General features: G+C 35.9%; 1 protein-coding gene across 1 annotated transcript in view; it reads right to left on the bottom strand.

Annotated features, from left to right (window-relative positions):
* Psmd14 (proteasome 26S subunit, non-ATPase 14) overlaps nt 1-26115 on the bottom strand; it is a 92720-nt gene that overhangs the window by 31566 nt on the left and 35039 nt on the right. The window contains exons 4-7 of the mRNA XM_021192869.1: nt 8149-8220; nt 7808-7927; nt 4952-5022; nt 3890-4040 (exon numbers count right to left, since the gene is read on the bottom strand). Of these exons, the coding sequence (XP_021048528.1) occupies nt 3890-4040; nt 4952-5022; nt 7808-7927; nt 8149-8220 (414 nt within the window). The remainder of the gene's footprint in view (nt 1-3889; nt 4041-4951; nt 5023-7807; nt 7928-8148; nt 8221-26115) is intronic.

The following is a 26115-nucleotide window of genomic DNA, read 5'->3' as shown; positions in this document are numbered from 1 at the left end:
ATAATAAAATGAAGCCTCACCAAAAATTAGGTAACTGGTTTAAGGTCTTCACTATTTAATCATGTCTCTTTACATAATTTATATGTATGATTTTTAATAAGAAGAAAATAGAACTGTTATTTAAGTAACTTAAAACTACCACAACTTTAAAATTAACATGTGAAAATTACATTTTTCCAACTCCTAAATGTGAAGACAAAAACAAAACAGGAAAGCCCTAAGAAATATTCATTTTCTAATTCACTTTTTCCTATACTTGTATTTCTTCCCAGTGCTCCATGTTTGGTGATTCTAGTATCTGTGAAAGAATGGGACTACCCAGAAGCACCTAGTGCAGTGTTCCCCTCCCGTCTTCCCCCACGGCAGGGCTCCTTTCCTGATGCTGTCCATCCTATAAGCAGAGCCACAGCTCACCCTGCTCCTCTCAGGGCTTGCTGACTGACTCTGCACTAACCAGGTATGAACCAAAGTAGACTTCACTATATACTGGCAAATATGTGATTCTGATCAGTAATCAGAGTCCACTTCAAAGCTTGTTGAAGATTTCTTATCAGGTTAAATAAACATGTTTCAGAAAAACCCAGTCACTGTTTAGATTATGTGGTCATTAGTTTCTGTAAGTTTTCAACAGAAAATAGGCACTGTGAGGGCTAGAGTTAGTAGACAGCATTACATACTCACTAAAAGCAACCTAGTCTAATTCTCTAAATCTAGTATTTTTTAAAGAATAAGTTTAAGACCACATTGTACAGTAGTTTTCAGATGTTGCTCAACGTAACCCCATATGAAAAAGAAGTGTGGCAGTGTTACAGGTTGAATCAACCTGTAAAGCTCCTGTACTGGATCAAGTCCTGATGCAGGGTGACTACATGGCAAATTAGGCAAGAAGTTACCACTGTGCCATTTGAAGTTCTGAGTATAAAATATTTAGGTATGTGTACCTTACAAATAAACTGAAAACTAAAGCAGAATCTTGAAGCTGTCATTAAATAGTTGAAATCAAGAGCTCACTGGTAATCTCTATGAGTTTACTCTCCACAATTTAAATGGCAAAGAGTTTTCTCTTCTATCATTTAAAAGTATTTGTGCTATATAAGCCAGCACATAACATGGGTTCTTTACCATATATGTTTTATTATTAGGGTGGTGTGTTATTTGGTGCTAGGGATGTCACCAAAGCCCAAGGGAATAAACCTAGCTAACATTTCAAAGTCAATGCAACTCCTACCACATAGAAAAACCCTCACATGTAACACCTACTGTAAATAATATGAACTACTGTTTGAAATTAGAGAAAGGCTGAAGTCCTCTCCTGACTTAGGCTACAGGAAGCTGAAGAGAGTGATAACCTTGTCACATGAACTTAAAAGGCTGTGCAATGACATCTAGTGCTCACATCCCATTCCTGAGTTACTCTGGTTATAAAAGACCTTTAAAATGTAGTATTCAAGAGCAAATAAAAAAGATTAAGTGCTGTATAATTTTATAGAGTTGGATTTCAGTTCATTTTTACCAGTGATAATAATAATAATAATAGCAACAGTAACAGTAACAGTAGTGGTGCTTATCTCTAGGATTAAGTCCAAATAGCTATTACTTTAATACCTGGATATACTCAATTTGTAACATACTCAAGTCACCCTAAATGAAAACTGAGCCTACTGGGAATGAATTAAGATGAAGAAAGAATCCATACTTATCTAAATTGCTAAAAAACATAAGATAATATTGTAATTTATAAAAAAAATTATATAGGAAAGAGGTTTTGGAAGTATGACAGAGTTTCAACTTTAGTTATTTACATATAGACTGTCATTTTAACTCTTGATCTAATCACAGATTTATTAAATATTTTGACAGTTTTGATAAATCACATACCGGGAAGGAAAAGTACCATGGAATTCTTTATTTTTATAAATTATATTGTTAAATTTCATGATTTAAATAAAATACCCCATCATGGATTTATTAACATTTAGTTGATTTGTAGTGTCAAAAACTCTTGACAATTAAAAAGTAATAAATTACAACCAAACTCAGATGCCATGCAGAAGGACTATATACTGACAAAGACGTGTTCATACAGTGAAGGTAACATAACAGTATGAATTTGAGTCTAACAGGCAGTAAGGATCACTGACTGTATATAATTACATTTGAAAAATTCAACAATATTTTATGACTTAATAAAGCTAGGTAATAGTACATATGACTTTATAAAGTAATTTTACATATTTTTTAAATTACACAATAGTCAAGTCATTTGCTATGAGTATAGTTTCAAAGGTCATTTTCAAATGAATTACAACTAAAAAGAACTAATGGGAATTTGATATTACACAATACTTTAATGCAAGTTTAGAAGCTAAAACTGTTCTCTAGAATTATACTTCAGAGATAAGCCATAAATACTGCTTGTAAATTACTATGGTGGGAGCATCACAAGTTTTAATTCTTTATTTCTAGGACAATAATTATTATTAAATTATGTTACTGAAAAGATACCTTAAGCATCAGAAAATTACATTGTATTTTAAATCTGGTAAGCAATAGGACTTTCAACTTCTTCATCTGTATTAAGTAACAATTTACTTAGTAAAATAAAGGGTGAATAAATTGAAACACAGGATCCAGAAAGCATTCAAAGTTTCCTTAAATTGCCTAGTACATCAGTTGATACTATTATTGTTTGGGGGACAGTTCTGCCTTTGAAAAGCTACATTACACCTCACAGGATCAAGCTTTAAATAAGACCTCAATTTTTATACATCATAATAATATGGTATCAGAAAACATTCCATTTCAAATTTGTACCACAAAGCATCCGTGTTTTAACAATCTCACTTAGTTTGCTTCAGCTGCTGCATAGATATAAATGTAATCCACACCACTATAAACTACTTCAGGTCTGAGAGATATCAAGCTAATATTTATTTCTAAGTGCTTTAAAAATTATTTATAAAACCTGCATAAAAAGGATTCCGTAAGTGTATTGTGATTTTACTTTAACAATTATTCTGCACTACAATGGAAGTACATGCTCAAACAAGACACCTCAGCAGTATTTTAAAGCAGTAACCACCTAGCCAATTTCTCTATGTTCTGTAGTTTTTCTAATCCACTCTCCCTGTGGTTGAGCAAAATCGAATTGCCTCTCACATTTGCAGACAGCTCTGTGAAGGTGATAATAGAGCTGCACCCTGCTGTCATGAGGCAGGAAATAGGAAAATGGCATATGGGGCTAGAAAGAAAGAAATAAAAAAAGGGGGAAAGAAAAAACGAAAGAACGAACAAAAAAAGAGAGAGAGAGAGAACTAAACAAGAACAAAAGAGATTTCAACAAAGGACAATATAACCCAATGTGCTCTGCAAGCTAACTTCTTTTCAGAATCAGTCAGCATATTTAATCATTCATCTGGGTCCTCACTCCAAATACATGAATGGTTGATTACCAAGTCTTTGGGACAAGTTTTCATTGTCTAAAATATTTAGAATATCCAGAATATATCCTGCATAATGTCTGAAAAACAAAGCCCTTTAAAATAACATTTTAAGATATATTTATTAAATATTAGTAAAATGTATGAAGCTTTCAATATGATTTAACATTCAAATTTATGAAATTTTTAAACATTAAGGATAAACATTCATTCATGATTATTATAAAGTAAAAGTAAAACCCCTACGTAATTTTTTAAAATTGCTAATACTATGACATACATTTAAGGCCTGGAATAATTTCAATAAAAAAGCATTCTTTTGTGTGTGTGTGTGTGTGTGTGTGTGTGTGTGCGTGTGTTTAGTTAAGAACACTTTAAAATAAAGATTTTTATTACACGCATGTGTATAAAATGGCAGTAGACAGCAATGAAGTTATAAGTGACTCTACCTTTCCTTTTACACTCTGAATGGGATCCACAACCACTGCCACAGCTCTCTCCGACAAGGCTTCAAAGCTCTGCTGAGTGTTGATATCCACACCAGAAAGCCAACAGCCAAAGCCAGGGTGACTGTGATACCAACCAACAACCATCTCGGGCCTGAAACAAAGGGCACTCAGACTCAGAACACAGCAATGCATGATGAGAGGAGAGAAACAACACACTAACAGGGTATAAATTAAGAAAAGATGAAAGCACACAGGTGTGAAAAAGCACCATTAGAAACTCTGAAACCGGACACCATATTCTCCAGCAAACATGGAAATGAGTAAGTGTGACAAAGGAGGGCTATCATTAAGAGGCGCACATTAGCAGTGGTAGATAAGGCTTTCAGTTTTTCACCTTGTTACCACACTTTCTCAGAGCCAGTTTTTACCCTTTCAGCATGCAAGTAAATATCTACTCTTTAACTCCTTAGCTCTGGGAGCTGGATTTTCCAGGCACAGAGTACATTTTTTAACAATGGACACCAGGATCTACTGTTGTGAAAGGATTAAATATCAATTAAACCAGCAGTAGAACTAGGAACTCAGTCAAAAACCAATTTGCACTGCTCTGTTCAGCTGCTGAGCCTTTTGCTAACATTAATTTTGAAGTTTTTTCCACAGTAGAAGAATCTGAGCAAGAGAATGACAACTATTGGGAGACTAAGCTTGGAGGAGAAAAAAACACTTGGATTACCGTCTTTAAAACTCATGCCTACACACATTTATTCACAACAACATTCTGCTGCACTTCTCAAATACACAGAACATACCAGGTGTGTTGTTTACAAGTGAACAGAACATAATTCTAGATGTTAAACAGAGGAACAGAGACTAGCCCAAGCCTATGACATGACAGCTGAGACTCTTAATACAAGGCCGTTTTCTGATTGGTAGACTTCCATTCAGGCTGTCAAGTGGCATCACACAGGCAGACTGACTCTTCCCCTAGTAATGATGTTTATAAATACTATTAACTTTAAGGTACATTTCCAAAAAACAAAAACAAAAACAAAAACAACCCACCTTCCTGTTTGTTTCAGCATATCCAACATTTTGGCTTGGAACACTGGATCAACTGCTTCTACACTGACACCCTATATCAGAAAAAAGAAATAAGAAAAGAAGAAACATACTGTAAATAAACAACAACAACAAAAAACCCTACCCCAAATTTTGTATTATAATTTCATAGCTTTTGATACATGTTATTTGATAGCTATTCAAATCGCTGATTTCTAAAACCTGCCAAGTACCACAGTGCTGTTAGCAAATGATTGAGACAACACTCGGGCTGTTAAAGTTTATGGTTGTTGCCCTATATTTATAAGAAGTACCAAATAACTGACAAACTATGATTTTTTTTCAGTTATACTTACCTATGGCAAGCATATCTCCTAACATCATTCTCTAAAAGGATAAGAACTCTTCATTTATTGTATAATAATATTTCTTTCAATAATAAAAATAACTTGAAGAATAATCATATATTGCCTCATAAAACAGCAATCACAAAGACTCACTACCAGACCCAGACCACATAATCAAACCTCTTAAATATTGCATTAATTTAATAAAAATATGATTACATACAGATTAAGGATTTATGTTAATAAAATGTTAATATGAAGGATGACTTATTACAGTCATCTATCTCTTATTAAGGCTTTCTTCCAACATCAGGAGTCTAAGGCTAATGTAGCTAAGCAAGCAGTTTAACATAAACATTTCCTTCCCACCATAGCAAATAGCGTACTGAATTCCAAACAATTATTCTTGGACAATAAGATGTGCTCTGTTGCTAGGCTAAGAATATCTTTTTAGGGTTTTGTTCTCATTAAAGAGAAGGTGAAGAGAGAAAAGGAAGAGGACTGGAGGAGGGGTAGGGTGCAGGGAGAAGGAAGAGAGGGAGAAAGTAGAGGGGGTGACTGTGCAGACGTATTCTTTACAGAAGAGTCTCTTGACTCTTGAGCCAAAAGAAATACTTTCTGATTCTACTACACAGAGTGAATATAAGAATCAAAATAGCCTTTCTCACACCATCAAACAAGCATTTACCTGGAGGCCTAGAAATAATGTATAAGAATCATTTATTATTTTAATTTTCTACATAGGGACTATCTATAACAGAAATAAGTTAATTTTTATGTATTTATATATTCTGATAGAAAAAGAAGATACACTAGCAAACTAAGATTTAAATCTAAATGTGGTTAACATAACATTTACATATCCATATAAACAAAAAGTATAGTGGATATTCAGAAAGACAAAACAATTTCAAATCAATTTACCAAAACAAAACAAAAACTTACCTCATCTAGACGCATTATAGATTTTCATATTGTTTTGTATTATTTGCAAATATGTTGCATACTATAGCCGCTGCTCTGCAGAAAACACTTGTTTCATGTGTGTGAATGTGTGTGTATACACACACATACATATATGTATACACATACAATGGCATCACTTAACTGTTTATAATTTGCTCCTTAGCATGTACTTATCAAAGCAAGTTCATAGTCAGGGCCTTTAAAAAGAGCGAGCAGCTTTACCTTTAAGCCTCACCAGCCTTAGTAAGAATACTGACTGGTACAGAAAAGGACAAAAAACATCAGAGAAACACTCAAAAAAAAAATGCACAAGTAAGAATGGTACATATCATGTTTTAAAAAGTAAGTAGAATTAATGCTGACAATTTTTGGTTTGAGTTGGTGTTTCAATGTGGGGCCAAATGGCTTCACAATGAATATTCAAGACAAGGAAGACCTTGAGTCCTTCACCTCCTTTCTCCACCCCTCAAGTGCTATGATTCAAGGCATAAGCTACCATACTAGCTTTTTATAATGTTTTTCACATTTTCTTTGAATCCAGCAGGGTACCATAGCATACACCTTTAATCCCAGCATCCCAATATAGAGGCAGGAAGATCTCTGTCAGTTAGAGGGCAGCCTACTCTACATATAAATTCCTGGCCAGCAAGGGCTATAAGTTAGACCCCTATCTCACAAACAAACAACAACCACAAAAAATATCCAAATAGGACTGGAGAGATGGCTAAATGGTTAAGAGCACCAACTGTTCTTCCAGAAGTCCTGAGTTCAATTCCCAGCAACCACTTGGTGGCTCACAACCATCTGTAATGGGATCCAATGCCCTCGTCTGGTGTGTCTGAAGACAAAGACAGTGTACCAATATACATAAAATAAATCGTTTTTAAAAAAATCCAAACACCAGCACTTGGGAGGCAGAGGCAGGCGGATTTCTGAGTTCAAGGCCAGCCTGGTCTACAGAGTGAGTTCCAGGACAGCCAGGGCTACACAGAGTAACCCTGTCTTGAAAAACCAAAAAAAAAAAAAAAAAAATCCAAACAAAAAAGTATAAATGCACTACTTTTTATAAAAATCTACTAGCACACATGTGAGGCAAAACATAATTGCCACTACAGGTAGTAGACTGGTTTCAAAAGTCTACATTTTAATACTTAACAACTGAATGTTATTCACTACCGTATACAGCACACAGACTTCAAAACTACAGAAACTTACAGTAGGACTAATCACATGTATTCCAATTTTATACAGCTTCTAAAAACTTTCATCAAATGTTCAGAGTAATTAATGTAACACCCTACTTTTATAGCAACTAATTTTTAAATCCAGTAATTTAGTACTACCATCATTCAGTTTATAAGAGTTCATGGTGCATTTAAAGGACTAATGATTTAATTCAACACAAGATAAAGTCTGTATTACTAATCTTATGATTGCTGCTTCCTAAAGCAAAGAAAAAAACATAAAAAGATGAAAAATATTTTGAATTAAAAAACAAGAAAAAAAAAGAAAAAGATATGCAACAGCCAATATAAGTAATACTCACAGTTCCTGACTGTGGCATAGCAAACACATCAATCACTCTGACGGTGTAATCATCAACAAATTCACCGAGCATTAGACCCATAACTTCCATAGGAACTCCAGCACGGCCATGTTTTAACATCTGTAAAGAGGGAGATATATGGACACAAAGCACATTTATTTGAAATCTTGATACCACATAACCTATTTTGCTTCTGTGGATATAAAAGCCTATTTTATAGACATACCCTAACTAATACAGTTAATCCTTATGCCTGAGGGAATTAAGGTGACAAATATACCAAAGTAAAAAAGGAAATGCAAAGGAACCTCTGGAGTAAGTTAACTCCATCCCTTCCTTACCTTTAGCAAGGCCAAGGAAGAGATATAAACTTGTTCTGCTGTGTCCACCGCAGGAGCATCTGTAGGTGGGCCCTAGAAACAAGTCCATCAGTTACTATAATACACAGAATAGTGGAGTTAAAACTAAACTTACATGTAAAATAAACTTGATTATTATGAAAGCTTCAGGAAAAACATCAATTTTTATCCAATTACAATATAAATAATCACGAAATATTTACAAATATCAAGCATGAAAGCAGCAGTTAAAACTCAGTATCCTGACAACTTTTCAATGGGCATAAAATTTACTTTCACAGTGTTCATCTACCTTGGCTACAAAATAATTACTGCCAATTACTGTAACATTAGTTAGCATTATTTCACAATACAATATACTTTGAATGCCACCTCTACTGGCCTAGTGTAATAAACTGAAGAATCAACAAACACAGCAGATCCTCAGAGCTGCTTCAGCTTTAACTCCAGACAGCATGCAGATTAGGGAATGGGATCACTCTGTAGACTCATAGATACAGTGGGAGGGAAGGTGGACAAAGGCTTCTAATCCCTAGGTGAGAGAACTGTGAACAATATACTCTTTGCACTTGCCTAATGAAGTTGTTGCCTTCCCCACACACAACAAATTTAGCACAACCACCTCAGGTGTGAACAAACTAGATAAGGTCGGGTAGGCATGAAAAATACTTCGAGTGACTGGCCACTGCCTTTAATGCTATTACAGATTAAATGAGTCAACTAAGTTTCTTCCTAAAATATGCTATTTATTCACAAAAGAAACAAATCTCTACTGAGTGTCACAGTGGGCTGCACAGGGCAACTTGTGGTTGTTACCCTCTAGGCAGTCTCACCCAGCACCAGTAAGTACAATTCCATGCCAAGCACTACACATCACTTCAATGTTTTTCTTCCTTTAATACTAGCAGTCTAGTCTAGTCTCTCATATATTTTATCCCAACCACAGTTTCCCCTTCCTCCTCTTCTCCCAGTCCTTCCCTGCACCTAGGTTCACTCCTCCCATTTCCCTTCAGAAAAGAGCAGGCCTCTCAGGGATATCAACCAAAGATAGCAAGACTAGGCATAAGCCCTTATATCAAGGCTGAACAAGGCACCCTAGTAGGAAGAAAAGGATTTCAACAGCAGGCAAAAGTCAGAGACAGCCTCTGTTCCCACTGTTAGGAGTCCCACAAGAACACCAAGCTACACAACCATAACATAGATGCAGAAAGGTCAGACCAATACAGACTCAGTGATTGTCCCTCCAGTCTCTGTGAGCCCCTATGAGCCCTGCTTAGTTGATTCTGTGGGCTGTGCTGTGTACTTGACCACTAACCCTCTTGCTCCAGATCCCCGAGCTCTGTCCAATGTTTCTGACTGCTTTGACTGGTTTTGCTTCTCTATACCATGTCAAACATGTTAACCATTCTCTCTCTCTTGCTTTTATGCATTTACTTGTTGAAATTACATAACTGCTTTACTCATACTACACTAACAATCTACAGGTATTTCTATACACTAAATTTGTCACCTTTTGGAGCTGTTAAAAATCTTACAATAGTCACTGGAAGCATTAAAGCATAGCCAGTTCCCACGTGCAAATACTTCTCTTATCACTGAATGTAGTTTCACTTTCTTTCAAATAAACTTTCAAAATGAAAACTTAGTGGTAAGCTCAAGTACTTTTTGATAAATCTATAGAAGCTTTAATAATCTAACTTTGTTCCCCTAGCTAAGAAATTTAAGAAAGATTAAAAGATGGAGCTGGAAAGGTGGTCTGGTGGTTAAGAGCCCTGGTCTCTTTCAGAGGACCCAAGATCGAATTCCAGCACACACATGAAGGACCACAACTGTTTGTAGCTCAAGTTTTGGGAGATGAAACATCCCTTTCTGACCTCCAAAGGCACTAAACATATGTGGTGCACATACATACATAAAGGCAAAACCCCTATATATAAAATAAAAATAAATAAATCTTTAATAAAAATTTTAAAGAAAGATTAAGAAAAAATTGAGGATTACATCAAGTTAGATATGATGATACATTTGTGGAAGTTAAACTTTAGCCTTAAGATGATAAACACCATATTCAAATTATTTCTTGGGCCCTAAACAACTTTAAAAACTGTGTCATCTGATAGCCTTTTTCAATTTGCCAGAAAATAATTATTTAAAAACAGACTATATTTTTACCTTAAATATACTTCTGATAGAGTCCAGAAACTCTTTTCAGTCATCAATGAAAGAAAACCCTGCCTTTGTTGGGTGTTATTTATAATCAGTACTTAGCAAAGCACATAGCAAGAACTCAGTAATATTTACTAGAAAAAACATGAATAAAAATGGCACTGAAAGCTAATAGAACTGAAAAGAAACATTTCCAACAGTTATTTGTGAGAGGCAGCAAGCACATGCAAATGGATAGAGATCTTAGCTTTTCTTATAATCTATTTTCTCAGGGCTCAGAATCATACTACAGAAAGCCCTGCATTAGGAAAAACTAAGACCCTCACTCCTTCTTGGTAGGAATGCTGTCTGCAGGACAACAGCCAGTGTTACGGACTGTTCTGCTCTCTCCTCTCTACCTCTCCTGACTCTGCCGCCCTCCCTTTCCCCCTGCCTTCAAGTTCTTGTTAAGTGATCCAGGCTGGTTTCAAAGCCTTCAGCCTCCTGATGGCTCAGGTGTGGCCCACCTATTTTCTCTCTTGATTGTGAGAGTGAGTCAGAGACTAAAAGTCCTGGTATGGGGTGCTAGCTAGAAGTAAAGAGGGATTGGTAAGTTAAATTTACAGAGACAGAAAAAAAGCAGAGGGAGGAAAAACTGGGATACATACCAAGGCTTTGAGAGCAGTATCTGGGCTACAGTATGTCTACACACTCACCTGTTCTGAATAAGACTAAAAGATGCAATAAAGAAGAGACCTCATTAAAGACCCTGCAAACTGAGTTCAGAGAGAAATGTAAAGACTTACAAACAGCTTAACACAAAGATGACAGGCCTAGCCTTCAAGAGGGGAAAAACGTGGCATTATAGACAGTCTACAAGTGGTGTCTTTTGGAAAATAGTTCTGTGGACCAACATATGGGTTCGTAATTCAATAATCTGTCTAAAATTTGGAGTAACAGGCAACATTTTAGAAAATCTTTCTATAAATAGAATATGATTTTCTTTGTAATACAGCATTGGAGGAGACGCAAGATTTAAAGGGTAAGAATTAAAGTTACACAATAAAAAACAAGGACAAAATAAGATTATTATAGGTTCCTAACCGTGACATAAAATACAACATTCTCTCTTACAAATGGAGAGGGATAGAGCGCATTGGTGATTGTTCCAAAAATAAAAATCTGAAAGATCTTTGAACTAAGTTAAGTGCTTAAAAATGAAACCACAGTGTATATTTTACCAAGTCACCGGGGGTGGGGGGCGGGGGAAGGAAGTAGACACAAGATTGACAGTAAAGCAATGGAGAGCCCAGGTGCAGAGGTGCACCTGATATAAAGTAAGAGGAAATAAAACTGTTTACTGACAAATCAATGATGAACAACCTCCAAGTGAATTTAACGTAGAAATTCATACATATGTAGTTTAAAAGTAATAAAGTAAACACCAAGAAAGTTAGTCAACAACAACAACAACAACAACAACAAAAGTGCCTTAATTGAATGACTAGGGACATGTTTCACGTTTGAGAGCATCTGCAGCCTAAAACAGTTAAGCACCCACAATCCAAAAAATCCAAATGGCTACAAACTGGAAATTTTTTTGAAGGCTTGACCATTTTGACTTCAAAATATTTTGAATGTAGGGTCTGGGATGCACAATTTGGGTCTAAATGTTTCTGTAGAGGCCACAGTGCTGCTATGCTGAACAGAGGAACACTGCACACTGTTAGATCCTCTCTGTACTTCTGAAATCCATTGAGTCTGTATTTACAGTTTGTTTTTTAGAACAAAAGTGACATTTGGCCATTCCTCTTTTCTGTTAAATTTATTAGGTTTTGATATGAGTATGAAGACTTTATAGAATAATCTAGAATTACAAAGCTTTCCATTTTTATACCCTGCTGTGTGTATACATTAATATTACCTAGCATTTAAAAGTCAAAACATTCACTATTAAAACATTTGACTCTAAAGCATCTTCTAGAGCTAACTGCTGTAACATTTTTAATCAGTGTATTGATAAATTCAGCTTCTATCTAGAACCTAACCAGACTGCTCTACTACTGTAGACATTGCATTTCATTAGCTTTCCAAGTTGTCACAATAGAACTGAATATATTATATCTTCTTACCCTGCTTAAAACAATGAAAGCACTTCAAACTAAATTTGCTTCTCTATATCATGCTATAGCATTAGCCAGGAAGATTAAAGAGTTACACTAAAAAAGAAAATCAAAGTATAGCAAAAACCTTTCTAATAACGAACGTCTATGTGATCAGGGTGCAGGAACACATATGACAGGCACAAAACAAACTGAATCAATAAAAAATATACAATTAAAATAATATAAAATTTCTGAATATTAGAAAAGCAAAATACTCTGAAAACTTAGTTGCCCCATTTATGTCAAAAGTCATTAAGTAAATAAATTTTAAAAATCACTAAGCCCTTAGCAGAAACACAGGCAAAGAACACAGAAGCTAATTATATAAAAAATACAAAATGATATAAATATGAAATGTCTCCAACCTCCCTAGCTGACCTTCTTTAATTAAAGAAATACCAATTAACACATTAAGACTTTTTTCCCAACAAGACAAGTTTTACAGTGTCCACTTTTGGAAAGGATAACAAAGACGACCCTGAGCAGCACTGCAGCAGTATGACCTGGTACAATTCACCAAACACAGCTCAACAATGGACGGAGGGCAATTGCATTAGGGTTGCACAAACCCTATTTGTGACCTATTTTTCCACTCCTAGAAATTATTTGAGTAAATAAACAAAGAATGTTTGCAGGAACCAAAATGTTTATAACTGTCTTTAAATAATGCAAATAAATCCAAGAATTTAACCTACAACTAAAGAACATTGTTGAAAGCCTCATCTTCTGATTGCGCTTTAGTTGTCTTCAACAGCAATAGCTCTACATTTAAGTCAAGTATCTTAATCTATTGCTATGGGGACAGGGTTTCTCTGTGTACCTCAACCTGTCTTGGAACTCACTACACAGACCAGACTACACCTGACCTCATCACAGAGAGGCATCTGTCTCTGCCTCCCGACTGCTGGGGCTTAAAGGAGTGCGCCACATGCACAGCCATAGGGGATATGTTAATTTAGAATCTTGGAAGAAGCCTACATTAAAGGAAAAGAAAAGAAAGGAAAAGAAGAGGAAGGAAAAGAAAGGGAAGGAAAAGAAAAGAAGGAAGACAGGTTAGTCATAGGGAAAAGGGATAATGAACATAAAACTACCATGCCTGTGAGAATTCAGCCACAAAATAGCAAGTATATCAATCAAATCATCACACATATGTGTATCTGCAGATCAATTTTGTCAAAGATAGCTCAATGAAGCTGAGGTAACAAAACTGAAAGCTACAAGAGGGGTGTAGCCACTAAATGCACTAGCAGGAAGGCAGACTCTCCACAGCGTTGATGGAAGGAGAAGCTCACTAGTCGTCAGTCCATGAGACAAGCAGAGAGACTTAGTGTTTACTAATGCAAAGTATTTTAAAGCACTCAAGGATACATATTTTTGGCCAGTTATGACTTTTAAGTAAGAGATTCCACTTTTAAAGAATTCCCTAGTCTCAAAACCTAAAGCTACACATGACAGGATCGTGACAGAAATCATAATACCCATAAAATACTAAGAAAACTTCGAGGATGTTCGGAAAGGATCCCAGATACAATACAGATCTTTAAATAACTGAAGAAAAAAAAAAAAGACGGAATACAGGAGTTGGTTGGACTGAGTTCTCAAAGAACAAACTCTGAATCAGTTACATTTCTATCATTTGGAAACTTGTGAGCAATATGCATTTTTACTGAATCAAGAGAAATCAGGGTTCTAAAACGGTTCTCCAGCAACTCTGCAACCTGATAAACCTTCAAGGTCATTGATTTCAGACGACATTAGAACTGTAAACCAATGGGAACGTTATCCAAGCTTGTAGACTGGGGAAATCTTGTAATAGCCCAAGACAGACAAGAAAGAAATTAAATAGATTCCCTGTAACTAGAGTTAGACTGCTCAGGCTAAACATCTGAGAGCTGATTAGCTCAAACAACACAGTAAGCCCAACTCCATCATCACATTATTTCCAAGTAAGCCAGTCCCAACTAAGTGCCTTCAGATACCAAAGTTAACATATTCTCTCTAAGTCAATCTTTTCAACTTATTTTAATGTCTTAAGTCTCATACTACATCAATACCTAGGTAAAGTCTCTGCTAACTCATCATACCCAACATAAAACCAAGTTTATAAGAAGTTTTACTCTACAGCATGGCAGAGATTTTAAAATATTTACTTTTGAAAAGGGAACCGCAAAACATACTATCAAAAGGTTTATCCTGGTTGGGATGGCTAGCTTTTATGTCAGCTTGGCACAGGTGAGAGCTAACTGAGAGAGCAGAGTTGAGAAAATGCCTCCTAAAGTCTATTGGACATTTCTTTTGAGATTGATATGGGTAGTTCCAGCCCATTGTGGGTGGTGCCACTCCTAGAGACTGTTCCTGAGTTGTACAAGGCAGGTTGAGCAAGCCAGGAGGAACAAGTCCATATATTCACGGCTTCTGTTTCTATTCCTGCCCTGATCTCCCTCAGTCTGTTACCTGAAAGTGTAAGATGAAATAGTCTTTCTTCCCTAAGGTTTTTTTTTTTTTTTTTTTTTTTTGATCCTGATGTTTTAACACTGCAAACAGAAACCCTAACTAAGATACATGTCAAATAAGTTTAGAAAATACTGTGTATCTACCTGAATTCCCATGTTTCTACTGTATGCTAAACTCTTACTGTAAATATTCATTCTAGGAGGAGGAAGAAGAAAAGTATGTTTATCTAAAGTTTTCAAAATCATACAATCCAAACTGGGCAGTGGTGGCGCACACCTTTAGTCCCAGCACTTAGGAGGCAGAGGCAGGCGGATTTCTGAGTTCGAGGCCAGCCTGGTCTACAGAGTGAGTTCCAGGACAGCCAGGGCTACACAGAGAAACACTGTCTCAAACAAAACAAAACACCCCCCCCCCCCAAATCATACAATCCCATGAAGGAAATCTGAGGTTTCTGTTTCAGGGTATAGAGGGATTAAAAACAAAATTTCCAAATGTGTGATCAGTTACAATTCATTAAGTAGTTAAAGTGTGTGTGAGTACAAAAGTTTCAAGAACCTTGTGAGACAGTTAAAGCATATATTGGCATAAACTCAAAGCTAAAACCTAACACCAACTAGAACTAAAGATAATTCTGATGGGTAGTAATATACAGTTTCTACTACAGCGCACCAGCAGACAGTCATATCAACCTTTCTTCTCATAGCCGAGCTTTCATGTTTTACAGTTTTAGAACCTGAAACCATTCCTACTAAGGAAAGGAAAAAGAAACGGGCACCCTTCCTACTGAAAAGCAGTTAAGATTCCCAGAGATAAGGAATACCAGTGTCTCTTTGTATTTTCTGAAATTTGGATGAGTGCACTCAGTTATACAGAGCAAACGCAATACTGAGCAGACCTGCAACCCTAGGTTTGTGTGTGTGTGTGTGTGTGTGTGTGTGTGTGTTAATAGGAAAAAGTAACAAACCAGATTAAACTCTACCATGAGAAAGTTGACAAACAAAGCATTTTGCATATTTTTAAAATCACAGCACACAAGTAAATAGGAAAGAATAGTTCTTTACTCCCACTTCTCATCACAAAGTCTGCCATAGTCTTTCAAAAGCTCCAAATGCACCTTAAAAATGCTCTCTCAGTTCCTGGACACCTGCTATTGACAATCCTGAAACTCTGCTTTCCCTCTCTCTTGAGTTCCTGTCTGAATCTATAATACTTGTCCTCTCTGGTCACTGAATTTCACTCCTCAAATTCATGAGACAAGAGCCTGAAATCCCTTGCTCTCAAATACACCCCCAATTTTCCCATTAGTTTAATACAATGGCTCACAACCTTCCTAATGCTGTAACCCTTTAATACAGTTCCTCACGTTATGATAGCCGCCCCACCATAAAATTATTTTTGTTGCTACTTCATAACTGTTGAATTTTCTGAATTGTAATAGAAACATCTGATATGTAGAATATCTTATATGTGACACTAGTGAAATTGTTGTTTAACACCCAGAGGTTGCAACCCACAGGTTGAGAACCACTGCTTTAATACATTTTCAACTGAATAAATTTAAGTCACAATAAAAATCAGATAATGGTTTATCTCAGAAGCAGAGGTCTCAAACAGCAAGATACTTATGGTAGCCTGGTGCACAACTTTAATAGCAACACTTGTGAGGCAGACACAGGTGAATCTCTGAGTTCTAGGCCAGTCTGCTCTACATAGGAAGTTCCAGGTCATCCGGGACTGCAGACACCCTGACTTTTAAATAAATAAATAAGTAAGTAAATAAATAAATAAATAAATAAATAAATAAATAAAAGATACTTTATGGCTATCCCCCAGGCAAATAAAAATATTAACAGCTCTACTTCAAATATTAAGTAACTTAAATGTATATATTTATTAAATAACTTACATGTATAATACATTTATTAAATTTATGTATTACACATCTACACATTTAAGTCAAGAATCCCTGCATTCAACTTTATATGCCCCATACAGGGGAACTCCAGGGCCAAGAAGTGGACATAAGTGGGTAGGGGAGCAGGGCGGGGGGAGGGTATAGGGGACTTTTGGGATAACATTTGAAATGTAAATGAAGAAAATATCCAATAAATAAATAAACAAGCAAACAAACAAACAATCCCTGCATTCTGGGAGCAGAGGCAGGAGGAGAAAGTTACAGTATGACCATGATTCAATGATTTAGCGAGGAAAAACACAAGACCAGAAATGGTCAGGATAATCATGTATCAAGGTGTACCCCAGAACAGCAGGTGGTTTTTATCCCTGACCCGCAGACTTTATGAACCTTTAGCTCTTTCTGCCATCATGCCTCATTTTTCCCAACCTAAGACTATGTAATGGAGAAAAAAGTAAGTACGAACTAATACAAACTGCTTTTCTCCCAAGTCAAACTTAACATTGTTAGGATAAATCTACATTCAATTAAAACATACAGTAATGGGAAAAGGTATCTATGAAACTATCAGCTTCTACAGTATGCCAACTCATCATGGAAACTCTATTGACCTTATGACAACTACTTTTACCAGCATACTAACAATTTAAGGCACTTTTTTTTTAAAAGATTTATTTATTATTATATGTAAGTACACTGTAACTGTCTTCAGACACACAAGAAGAGGGCATCAGATCTTATTACAGATGGTTGTAATCTACCATGTGGTTGCTGGGATTTGAACGCAGTCAGTGCTCTTAACCGCTGAGCCATCTCTCTAGCCCCAAGGTACATTTTAGTAATTCAATATGATATAGGTTAATTAACAACATCTTCTACAAGAACTAAAAGCACTAGAAAGAGGCATCTAAGCAAGAAAAAAAAAAAATTCCAGAACTAAAGAAAGCCAGTCTGTGTTTAATACAATACCCCCCGACACACACACACACACACACACACACACACACACACACCTAGCAGGCCCATAAAGTAAGGTGCAATGCTCCCACCTGACAGTGAGAATCTGCCAGGCATGGTAGCATATACCTGTAATCCCAGAACTCAGGAAGCTGAGGCAGGAGGACTGCTAAATGTTTGAGGCCAACCTGGCTACACAGCGAGAACACAGCCAGCATGGAATATACTGAAGACCCTGTCTCAAAACAAACAAAAATATAAATTAGAATATGATTTATAGTTATATAATCCTATAAATCCATGAATTTATTCAAGATTAGAAATAGAAATGCTTTTGTTACTAAATCTGTGGTACTCAATTCCTATTGGCCACTTTAAAATTACTTAAAGTTTGTTTGCTTGACTGTTTTAATGTGAGGACAGGGGATCTCTATCTATAAGCTGGAGAAATATGAATCAACTACCTAAACAACTGTAAATAATGACCCACAGGCAACATAACAGCCCTTATTCAGTCATGAACATCTACCCAGCAGCGATTCTATAAAACAATGCACTCCGCAACAGCACAAAGCTCACCTATGCCCAATGAACTAAACTGAAATGACCACACAGATCTACAAACATTAAATACGGCTAAATTAAATGATACATGAGTTTTCTGTTTTGTTTTCTCCTCATTTAGAAGGTTAAAAATCTGATCTAGCATAAAAAAGCTGTGACTTTTACTTGGGCAGCCCTTGTTGACTAAGTGCTAAAAAAAAAAAAAAAAAAAAAGGCATTTGCCATTATAACAGCCTAAAAACCATTGCCTCAACGTGTTACCTACTCAGGCCTTTTAACAAATTTGTTAACACTATTAGTTATATTACTCCACCTTTCTCTTAGTGTGAACTGGTATCAATTATTTAGCCAATCTTATTATGTTATTAAAATACCTGCTGATTAATCATGAATCAAAGTGTCACATAAAAGAAATGTAAAATAAACAGTATTAGTGAATTGTAACATTTTCCAAATATCTAAGAATGTAAATTTACTTTGGAAAATTACATGAAACACTTCAAAATTGCAATTAATATTACAGATTTATTTTTTATTATAGCAGTTTAAGATGTATACTTGATCTTAAATTTAAGAATGATCACTAAATGTATATTAAAATTTTTTTAAAAAGAGAAAAGGGACTTTATTAACAAGTAGATTTAATTATTTTACTAACAAAATAAATTTAAAAGGCCTGAATAGGTACATTTAATATAAAACAAAAGCTAAGTATACAATATGCTAAACAGTTAACAGAAAATATTTTTAAAATTTATGGTACCTAATACTGGCCTCAATTCTATTATAAAATTCATACATTTAGTGAAACTACCACTTTCAGTTTCCTCAATTAAAAATCAAAACTAGACATAAAATAATACATGAATCCAAACATATACAAATTAACTACCGCTGTATTGTTTATCTTTTACTCAGCAAGGTAAGAAAGAACCTTTTAATACTTTAATTTTTGAGTATTAAACAACTAGTGTGAAAAACAAGCTGCATGTAAACTATTTCTACTGCCTGAGCTTCAATGACTAGCTGAAGCAACCTGTTCTAGGAGGTGTTAATTGGCAATAGGAGAGCAAGTCAGAAGCATGTCCCCCACCGTCCTAACCCAGCAAGGCTAGGTCATTAAAGTGGAAATGAATTCTTTCATGTGGACTTAACTCTTTCACTACATGATTTCAGCTGTTTTCTCTCAATTAATTTTTTAAAAACTTGTTACTTTTTAGAGTTAAAATTGTTCCAAAAGAGGGGGAAGGAGTCCTTTGGCTGACAGTTCCAGTGACTGTATTATTCAGAAAAGAACACAGCAAGTTAATTGCAATGTAAATGCAACTCTCTCCTTAGATAAACATATAAACTAATTGTATTTGCTTAACACCAAAATAAAAATCTAGCATACAATGTTTAGAAATAGCTCAGAACCATTTTAGTCATAAGAAATTTTATTTACACTCAGGCTTGAGAATCCAACAACTGTACAATTAATCACCTTAACACCTTACAGTATTTTTTTTATTTTCAAAGTGCATATAAAATTCCAAATATAAAAATTCTTTGAAGCACAGGAGTTAATACACCTTTCTAATTATGTTTCATTATTCTGATAAGGTGCAGTCACAGCATATCCTGATGACTGGTTGCCAAAAAAAGCCAAAATTCCTTTTATGGCATGATCTCAGGTTTCCAGATGGCACATTAATTCTTTAAGAGAGAGAGAGAGAGAGAGAGAGAGAGAGAGAGAGAGAGAGAGAGAGAGAGAGAGAGAGAGAAGAAAATAAGAATGGAAATGTCAAAATAATGATGCAATGCTTTTCAAATGCCACATTTATAAATAAAAATATAAATATTCCCTATATTTTTATTTTAAGCATTTAAAACAAAAAATTATACAGATAAGATACTAAATCCTATAATTAAAGAATAATTAATGTGCATACACTGTATCTCAAATCTGAATAATTTTGAAAGTACTGATTTTAACGAAAACATCAGGCTGAGAAGCAAACATTTGAAAACTTATACTTTATATCTGACACTAAATATTTATGATAAATTGATAAATAATTACAATATTATGATAAGACATAATTTTACTCATTGTTGAAATACTTCTGGGCTCCGGAATAACTAACTCTAACAAAAAAAAAATGCTTATTTATTAAAAGCTTAAACTAGTGGAAATTGCAAATGTTCAAGGACGTAAAACCTGGGGATTACAGCATGCTCCTATAGAATATTTTCTTTTATCCTCTGCCCTCTGTACTCACCTCCTGTCAAGTTCTCTAATTTATCTGACAAACTCAGCTCCTTTCTGAAAACGCTGCCATCCTAAGCCTACTGAACTTCTCTAATACAACACACTAAGTGGCTGCCTTAGAGCCAATATTTTAAAAATATAAAAATTTCAGTGGGCAACAGGCAGTGAGGTGAAAGTGATAGACTAGCAGGAGAGGTGGGGAGCTAACACCATTATCTAGTTATAAAAAGATCTGGTCAAAGTAACATAAGAACTGGTGGCCCGGTGGCTGGTGCACAACTCTGACATTTCTTTCCCTTCAAGACCACTCTGACAGTCATTTTGAAACAATTTTCACCTATTTAAAAATGTGTGTGTGTATATGTGTGTAAAAACTGTCATGAACACAATACACATGTATAAACTCTGTTTTACCAGAATAACTAAATTCCCTCTGTTCTGGGACACTACTACTATCGTCCACATAATAGGAAAGAATCAAGTACAATGACTCCTTTTTAAAAGAAGTTCAAATGAACCCAAAAGATAACTATAAACTTCTGAGAGCAGTAAATTATGTTTTTTTTTTAATAACTCAAATAGGGGACCAGGAAAGCCCAAATCCTAAATTCTCTACAGCAGAACTTTGAGGCATCAGAACTATTCCATTAACAGACACTATATACGCATATTTACATTTTTTCTTCTATATTTATATTGTGTGTGTGCACATGTAAACTAGACTACACATACAGAGGCTGGAGGACAACTTTTAGCAGTCACTTCTCTCCTTCCACCATGTATGTGCTCCAGACAGCAAATTCACACCGTCAAGCTCGAGAGCCAAGCACTTTCATCAGCTGAGCCATTTTGCTCACCTGGCCCCATTTTAAAATACTGTTCAACTAGAACTGCTTATTTCAATGTTTAAATTACAAACTATAAACACAAAATTACAAATGAAGTGATCATTTTGAGAAGTTATAAATCATTACTTCATACCCTAGATTAGGCAAACTTATCACTCATACGTGCATATATACAGGGATATATGTACAGAGAATATCTTGTGTATTGTATGGATGCAAACTACCTGTCAATTAAAAAGCCTATGGCCTATGGCTTAGACAGAAAATAAAAGGTGGGACATCAGGGAAGCAGAAAGAACTCTGAGTTAGAGCCATGTGGGAGATTTACCAGGAAAATGTAGTAAGACAGACACATGGTACCTGAACACAAGTAAGTAATTAGCCACATGGCAGATGTAGGTTAGAATAAATGGGATGTTTTAAGTCATATCTAGTCAAAGAAGACCCTAGATATATGGTCAAGGTGTCAGTAAGTATATTTTGAGTCTAAATCTTATGTCTGGGAGCATAGGGCTAGGAGGAAGAACCAATGCCAAACTTCAACAGATATATAGAATAAATGCTTTTATTTATTCACTCAATAACCACAAGCTTAGGGGACCTTCTGTCATGTATGCTATAAAAACGTAGGCAATTCTCCTCCTTTAAAAGGTTTACAAAGTGCAAGTCACCCAAGAAGGCAACAATAAAAATTCCAACACAGTACAAAAATACAAGAGAACACATAAGTCATCACAGCCAATTTGATACATCTTCCCTTAGGTTAAGAACTGAAGAATATGCAAGGCTTTTCCAAGTCAGGAAGGAACAGTACAGAGCAAAGCAAAAGCATACCTAAGACTTTCACACACTATCAGGCACAGAGAAGACATGGTAGCAATTGTCCTATGCATTACTGTTCAAAGATTTCCAAAGAATATTAGTTAGTTAGCTTGCAGAAACTTAGATATCAAAAATAATTTAATTAGCTGTTTCAATTCAAATGGATGCTTTTCCAAAGAACTTTTTAAAAGAGGAGCTACTTTGGGGCTGGCAGTTTGGCTCAGTTAGTAGAGTACTTGCTTTGGGAACATGAGAACCTAAATTTGATCCCCAGGACACATGTAAAAAGCTAGGCATTGCAGGGTACACTGGGAAGTGCTTGTAATCTCAGCACCAAGGAGGCAGACATATTTAGAAAGATCGCCAGGGGCTCATTTGCCACTCAGTCTCTGCCTAACTGGCCAGTGAGAAGCCCTATCTCAAAGGAAGTGGATGGCGTTTCTGAGAATGACACCCAATGTTACCTCCTTGCATTACACATGCACACACAAAAGAACAGATTCCTACAAATTGTTCTTTGATCTCCATAAAGGTGTTACGGTGCAGGTGTGCATGCATGAGCAATCACACATGAATAGGCAAACATTAAGGTAAACTTTACTTGTACTCTGAATTTACCTCTTAATATAAATAAAAAAAACCTGACACATCTGAAAGAAACAGGGTCTCTTACTCAAAGGGTAAGATAGCCATGTTTTCCCATACAAAAACTGTATCTTAGAATACAATGGGATTTCATTATTGTGAGAGTAAAATATCCCTCTAGTTCATAGAATTTATATAAATATTATATCTGTCTTGTGCCGAGGACCAGCTTTGGCTTGGAGAGGGGTTCTGAGAGAAGAGGTGTCTGGGAGCATGGAAACAAAAGACTTGAGTCAAATTGTGTCCAAGCTGGCAGCCTAGGCTCTGCTTGAGAAGGCTCCCTAGACAGCTCTCTGTGGTTAGTTAGCTCTTGGCCCTGTAGTCTGCTCTCTGTGTGTGTTCTGCTCTGCTCTAGATAGCTTTTTCTTGCGGTTCTAAAAAACTCCCTGGTTGAAACAGCTAGCTTTCGACTCGACACAGCTCTCTCTCTCTCTCTCTCTCTCTCTCTCTCTCTCTCTCTCTCTCTCTCTCTCTATATATATATATATATATATATATCTCTGCTAGTAAAAATTCTAAAAGTTCTCTGCATGGCTCATGGGTTTTCTGACCAAAGTCAGAAAAGCTGCTATAAAAAATTCTTGGATCTTCCAACCAAGTGAGAAATCCTGTTAGAAAAATTTTAAAAATGATTCATGGGTTTTCCAATCAAAACCAGGAAGAAAAAAAAAATCTACAAGAGCTGTGTTTGCTCTCTGTAAATCTTGGGATTTCCAACCAGGCTCAGAAATCCAGCTACAAAAAAATTCTTTAAGAGCTGTGCTCACTCTCCAGAGATCTCCAGACAGCTCAGTTCTCCTAGAAAACATTCTAAAGAACTGCTACCACATTTCCCCCAGGTTTCTATTTACATATCAACCCAGTTATTTATTCCAGGTTCCCTCTTGACCATCCAATGGATCAGCACTAGACTCTTAGGAAAAGGACAGCAAGCAGACTTTTTTAAAACACTGCAAAAGAATTCAGAGGTCTGACTGCATTTGTAAACTTAGCTGGGTGGGACAAGTCCTGAGATTAATATTCCAACCACACATGGACCTAAATTAAATTAGCCCAGTCCCAGGCTGACCCTGAACTCAGGAATCTACCTGCCCTTGTAAACATAAAACAAAAAAAGCTGGGTGGAAGCTTGCCTTTCAACTATCACTCCCCAAATCTCATTTCCTTCTTTCTGTCTTTCTGACAAGCTGGCTCATAGTGCAGCTAGCTGCCTCTGCTCCTTTTGAGTTATGAAGCTTCTTATACAATTCACATTACATCCTAGTATTTTTACATAGCTGAGAAATTATATATTTTCAAACTCACGTTTTTAAAGTTCTTTTCCAAAGCCGTAAGGGCTGTCCTCAATGTCCCAGAGCTCACCACTTTGCTGAGACATTAGCCTTCCCCTCCCAAACTCATGCGTCTCAGATTATCATGGAGTCATTCAACAAGGAGGACATTCCATCAAAGAGGAACATAAAAATACGTACATTATTATACAAACAAGCAATATGCCCACAGCAACAATCAATACTCATGGAGGCCCACACCCTGCTGGCTCTGTTCCAGGTGCAAGAACCATGTCACACTGTACTTTACACATGACACAAGTCTCAAATCTGAGTTTCTCTTTAGCATGCCATTCTCAGAATATAGTATTCTCTCAACACATACTGTAAGAAGCTGACTATCAGACATCCAAGCAAGGGGCACCGCTGGAAGGGAAAACAGAGTGCAAGACTGGATTAGTTGCATCACTGATCAAAAAAGTTGAAGGTTAAGTGGATGCTACTGTGATCAGCTATTAGAAACAGCAGCCACAAGAGTCAGGCTCTGGGGGTTTAAAGGAATACTAATAACCTTGTCTGCATGTGCAGTTGTTGCTTTGTATTTTTAAAATGTTATCCTCATGTTATTTATCTCATCTAATGAAAGAAAAAGACAAAAGAACATGTAAGAAGCACGTATATGTGGGCATGGGTATCAGAATATAGAGACTTAGAAAACCTGTGTGACAGACAGTATGACAAGCACTAGATATGTATATGATGAACTAATTAGATGTAGTGCTAATTCCTAAAATGTAGTGTCTCCAAAACTACATATTATATTTATACACAAATATAAAAATGAATATATAACACAGGTTTGGGGCCAAAATAACAGGAAACATGATAAGATTTAGGAATAATAAAAGCAGAACAAGGCCTGATGTTCAAAGAGTCTTTCTAGGAAACATGCAAGGAACACAGTAGTGCTTTTCATTCCTGTGTATATCCTAAAACTGTGTCAAGTAAAATAACTCTGATGCCTGGGTCCAGCCTGAGGTTCTGATTTGAGTACTCTGGGGTGAGGTTCAAGTACCATTTGGTTTTTTACTGTTGTTTTTGTTTTTTTGTTTTTTCTTTTTCTGAGACAGGATCCCACAATGCAGCCCCTGCTGGCCTAGAACTCACTAAGTAGAGCAGACTGACCTAGAATTCACAGAGATATCAATTTTGCAAGTGCTGACATTAATGTGAGTCCTGGGTTTAAAGGCTTGTACCACCACACGATTCAAAGCAAGTTTTGTTTTTAGATACCAAGTAATTCCTGGCAAATGACCATTGACCTAGACTTATAAATCAAAGGACTAAACTGCTGTCAGGTCAATAAAATGATTGAGGTAAGTTTGCCCAGCTAGCTGTCTTGAAATTTCAGAAGTTCAGAGTCAATTTCAAAACAAACCAAATTCTATACTATTACAGTTTATTATAATTTTAATTCCTTGAGACGATTTACAAAATATCACAGAGGTAGGAAGTAGGTTGAGATTAGTCAGGTGTAGAGACATTACATGTGGCAATTCTTGTTATGTATAAAATACTTCCCGAGTTCTCTTGAGTACATAAAAGTGTTGAACTCCCTTCCTCTTGTAGTTAGATGTGAACAAGTAACCAACTAAAAGAGACTCGAAATTACCTGACCTTTATTGTGTCCAATGAAAACTTTTAAAGAGTGATCATGCCATTACCTGGTATTCCAGAATACTGATGATATCACAGAGATCCATCAAACTGTGTGACTGAAAAGAAAGCTTTGTCATGCTGAGCTATTAAGATTTACTTATTTCTGAATGATAACCTGACACATTGAAATAACTTCTAAGGGAAGAGAAAGGAGGTTATACTGGGTAGTTTTGTATCAATTTGACACAGGCTG

This window comes from Mus pahari, chromosome 3 (assembly GCF_900095145.1).
Source record: "Mus pahari chromosome 3, PAHARI_EIJ_v1.1, whole genome shotgun sequence".
Classification (NCBI taxonomy): Eukaryota; Metazoa; Chordata; class Mammalia; order Rodentia; family Muridae; genus Mus; species Mus pahari.
The sequence above is the reverse complement of the archived record's forward strand: the minus strand, read 5'-3'. Positions and strand labels throughout refer to the sequence as shown.